The sequence below is a fragment of the Tupaia chinensis genome, unplaced genomic scaffold (assembly GCF_000334495.1).
Source record: "Tupaia chinensis unplaced genomic scaffold, TupChi_1.0 Scaffold144705_1, whole genome shotgun sequence".
NCBI classification, from domain to species: Eukaryota; Metazoa; Chordata; class Mammalia; order Scandentia; family Tupaiidae; genus Tupaia; species Tupaia belangeri.
In genome coordinates, this window is record NW_006204566.1 from 6,644 (window position 1) to 10,810 (window position 4,167).

A 4,167-nucleotide genomic window follows, 5' to 3' on the forward strand; every position below is an offset into this window, starting at 1 on the left:
TATCATTAGTTTGTATCTGTAAGTTATTGTGATAAATACCACCTGTAGTTTTTTTAAAAAAAAAAACTAATGATGCTAGATTAAAAATAAAAACAAGATTTCTTAATAGTTTTAAAATCTAAGTAGATAGTAAGACATTAAACATGTCAAAATCTTAAGTGAAGATCAGTAAGCAGAGCAGATTATAAAAGGTTCTTGGGCCCTGGCCCAATCAGGAATATCTTAAGACGTAATTTTCAGGCTGCTCAGAGGAAACAAAGTCCATGACCACCGAAGAGTGTGATAGCAGATCTTTCCCTAATTGAGCATTTAAAAGTATGAAATTATTCTTCAAGGAGTAATCTACACATAAAGTAATCATAGAATCTGTCCAATAAAAGAAAAGAAAACAAAGCATCAGAAAGAGAACGCTGTGAGCGGCTTTGATCTCAGGGGGTGTGGTGGAGACTCGCTTGGTGTTCTGCAGGTAGAGTGAGCACTTCTGGTGCTTGTGGAGAAGGAACACCATGTAGCCACTGGACATGCCCATGAGACCCAGAAAAAGGGCATCATGAAGGACCATGCCACTGAGAGTAAGCCATCGTGTTACCTGGCTTTGTGACTGAACATGGCAATAGTAATGATTTTCAATCACATGTGATCCATTTCTGCTGCTGCTTGTGAGGACGTGGAGTAAGTCCATGCTTATCAAAGAGTTGAGCACCCAGAAGAAGAGCAGACAGGGAAGGATGTGCCGAGCTGCCTTTGGTTGGTGCCAGCCGCACGCTGAGGCCCTGGGTCTGATGGTGATGGCCTGGACCACTGTGAGGAGGCTGTAGGTGCACATGGACAGGCCCCGAGCCACCCTGCCCAGGAAAATTACTATCTTACAGCCCGTGTCATGTAGGAAGTTTTTCACACCAAAAGCTACCATCATCGGTGGCATCGCTTTGTTTAAAATTATTATTATATTTGTGAAAGTCAAATGGATGAGAATAATGTGTACAGGTTTCTTCTCAGCATCCATGAAACAAATCCACATGTAATTCACAAAGACAGAGAGGTTCCCCACCATGCCAAGTCCAGGCAGAAGGACGAATATTGTTCCCTTGGCAATATTCATAATTGTTCTTTATCTCCTGTGGAGAAAAACATTGGGTTCATCACAGAAGTTCTGAGGACAACACCAGTCATGAGGATGTTGCCTGCCAAGGTAGTCTGTCCCCAAGGGTTCTGCGGGGAGTGATGTAAGTTGATCTGAGGGTCACGACACAGCCAGTCAGCAAGGTCTGGTAAAAGAAGTCTATCCTTTTCCCTGTGGCAGTCTACCTGGTCATCTAAGCTATCTCAAGTGCCATATTGGGTATGAATACAAAATAGAAATTTTTAAAGCAGATTTTATTTTCTGAGAATCATATAAGCAAAATGACCTGTTTATTCAACACTTTATACCTCCCACGCCCTTATTTTAGGAATAATTTATTTATTATTATGATTTTAATTTGACAAGAGAAACTGAAAGAGAGAGGGAAAGTGTGAAAACAAGACACAAAGTTTAAGATTTGAACCGTGGTCTACCATATGAGAGACCATCACCTTAACAACCACAACCACCTGCTAACCTCATCCCATGTGTTTTATCTCAGCATGTCCTAAGTTGAACTAAAAATTTTCCGTACCAGAATTACTCCCTGTGTTTTCTATTTTGTTCTCTGATGCTAGTATCAGTCAATTCCCCAAACCTCAATTTACCCTCAACGTGTCTCCTGGTCTCATTCCCAGATTCAGACATGTTTAATACACTGACGCTCCAGTCTATTTAATGCCTCTTGAGTCTGTCCATATTTCATGTTGGTGGTGTCTTTCTTCTGCTCAGCACATTCCAGCTCTCTCATCTGATGAGTGTAACAGTCCCTGGTTTGTTCCTTCTTCTAATTTTTACTCTCTGGCACATTCACCATCACATATCCAGAGGCCTCTGTCATAACTAAAATTGATCCAGTGACCTCACTAAGAAATTTTTGGTGTGTTTCCTCATCCTCAGACTCAAGGTGGACTAAATAGCAGACTAGGGCCCCAGCTGTTGAAGCCTAATGATCCAGGGCCCACTGGCACTGGCCTGTCTTAGAAATAAGGTCAGCTCCACAGAGTTGGGGCAGCCATGCAGAGCACTTCCCAGGTCAGGAATGGTGCTGCAAACAGGCTTTTAGGAGTGAAACAGGCTTTCTAGGAATGGATGTCCTGGGGCCAGGAGGGGCTTTGTGGGCAGATGTGGGCAGTTCAGTGTGGGCTAAGTAGAGGAAGGCTGGTAACCTGGGATTAGAGGCCACCATGGAGCAGGATAGTGCATGAACTGAGCATTCCCAGGAAGCATTGTGGGTGGCAGCATGTGTGGAGAATTCCCAAGGACAGAGTCATCACTCACATGAGGGCATCCAAAACTCTCTCCAGCTGCTGCCTAACCTGGGGGTTCAAGGACTGCAGCCTCTCCTGGTCTGTCTCCCACCTGGCCAATGGCAGGCTCTGCTCCCAGTCCACAGTGGGTTTCTTGCTTCCTCACCTTGAAGGATTTTGCTTTTTCACAGTGAAACTCTCTTATCTCATTCCCACCTAGAATTTTTATCAAATACTGACATTTGCCCCAAACTGAAGAACCCACGATGTTGAATCTGATCCCAGGAGTGACACATGCTTGACTGATGTGACCTGGAGTGACCCTCCTCAGGAATCCCCTCCCCTGTCACTGCTACTGCCCTGGGTTTATGCTTCTCATGAAGGCCTCGGGCAATATGGACAACACCATCCTGGGCTGTCTGACACCAGGTGCCCTCGTGGCCTTGGGAGAGTCAGCCACCACCTTTCCAGCTCCCCCTCTTCTCCTGACTGTCAGGAAGATGGACCTGAATAAAGGAGTCCAAAATGCCTCACATGACCTACTGCCCAGCACTGAGTGCAGTGTCCATCAGACCTCGACAGCAAGAGCTGTAGCTTCTCACAGACCCAGACATGGGAACTGCCTGGACACTTAGTCAGGGCCTGGGTCTGTTAGGAAGCTTGTCCTCACTCCTTCTCTGTCCTGACACTTTATCCATGAGTTTTCTTGTGTTTGTTCTTATTTCTTTCTAGGATTTCCATCTTTGGCCCTGTCTTCTCCTTCCCCAAATTCCAGAGTTGGAATCGGATTAGGACAGACTCTGAGTCACTGAATAAGCCACTCTGTCTCCTTTCTGAATGAATGAAATGAAAGCATCAGAGGAGGGGGTGCACACTCTCCAATCTTTTTTGGACCCAGGAGAGCAAAGTGTAAAAAGTCACACTCTGCACTCAGAGAACTGCATGCTTCCCCGAGGTGGACCCCACTCTCTCAAGCGGTACCTGCCCCATCTCGGCCCCAGTGCCCTCCCCAAGATTTCAGTGCTCTCCGAGACAGAGACTGATGTACAGTCCCCTGGGCTACCTTGGATTGTCCTAACTCATATTCTGTCAGAAAAAAAGGTAGGAATTATTTTAAAAACTATAACTTTAAGCATAATTGGCACTAAAGGTTCCATGAAACTGGCTTGTACTAAATAATACTGACTTCCAGATATGCTCCATTATTGCACGTCCATCATGAGTGGTTTTAAGGATGGATACCCAGAGAAAACCTCAGCTGGAATACACATGCCGTAGGGAGCTGGCAATGGAATGGCAAAGAGCACTGCAGGTATATCAGAAATACAGAAATACACCAAAGGAAGGTGAGAAACTTTAGGCAGGCTAGTGATGCGGAGAGGCCTGATGCAGGGGAAATGAGGCTGGGAAAGGAGAGCACTGCAGGTATATCAGAAATACAGAAATACACCAAAGGAAGGTGAGAAACTTTAGGCAGGCTAGTGATGCGGAGAGGCCTGATGCAGGGGAAAAGAGGCTGGGAAAAGAGGCTCTTCCCTTGAAGCCTAAAGGCTGCTGCATCTTTCTGATTCTGCAGAAGCAAAGTGACAGCCTTATGCACACCCCTCCCCTGAGCTCTCTGAAGATTCAGACCTGAGCTGAGGCATAAGGACACACAGGCATTTCTGGGACACAGCAGCTAAAAGGGGCCTGCCATCTTTCTGGGCCCCAGGGTCTACCTGTAGGTCAGAAGTGAAGGTCTCAACACTCAGCCCCTTTTCTGAGTTGCCTCCCTTAGTCAGAGGGAAGTGAGAA

At 45.9% G+C, this 4,167-nt stretch overlaps 1 protein-coding gene across 1 annotated transcript; it reads right to left on the reverse strand.

The window, feature by feature from the left end:
- Positions 1-211: 211 nt before the first annotated feature.
- Positions 212-1,102, reverse strand: LOC102486177 (putative vomeronasal receptor-like protein 4). The gene has a single exon (XM_006167338.1). It carries the CDS (start codon positions 1,100-1,102, stop codon positions 212-214), a length of 891 nt encoding a protein of 296 aa, XP_006167400.1.
- Positions 1,103-4,167: the final 3,065 nt, after the last annotated feature.

Coding starts and splice junctions, on each gene's coding strand:
- LOC102486177 (XM_006167338.1), bottom strand. CDS start 1,102: ATGAATATTGCCAAGGGAACAATATTCGTCCTTCTGCCTGGACTTGGC.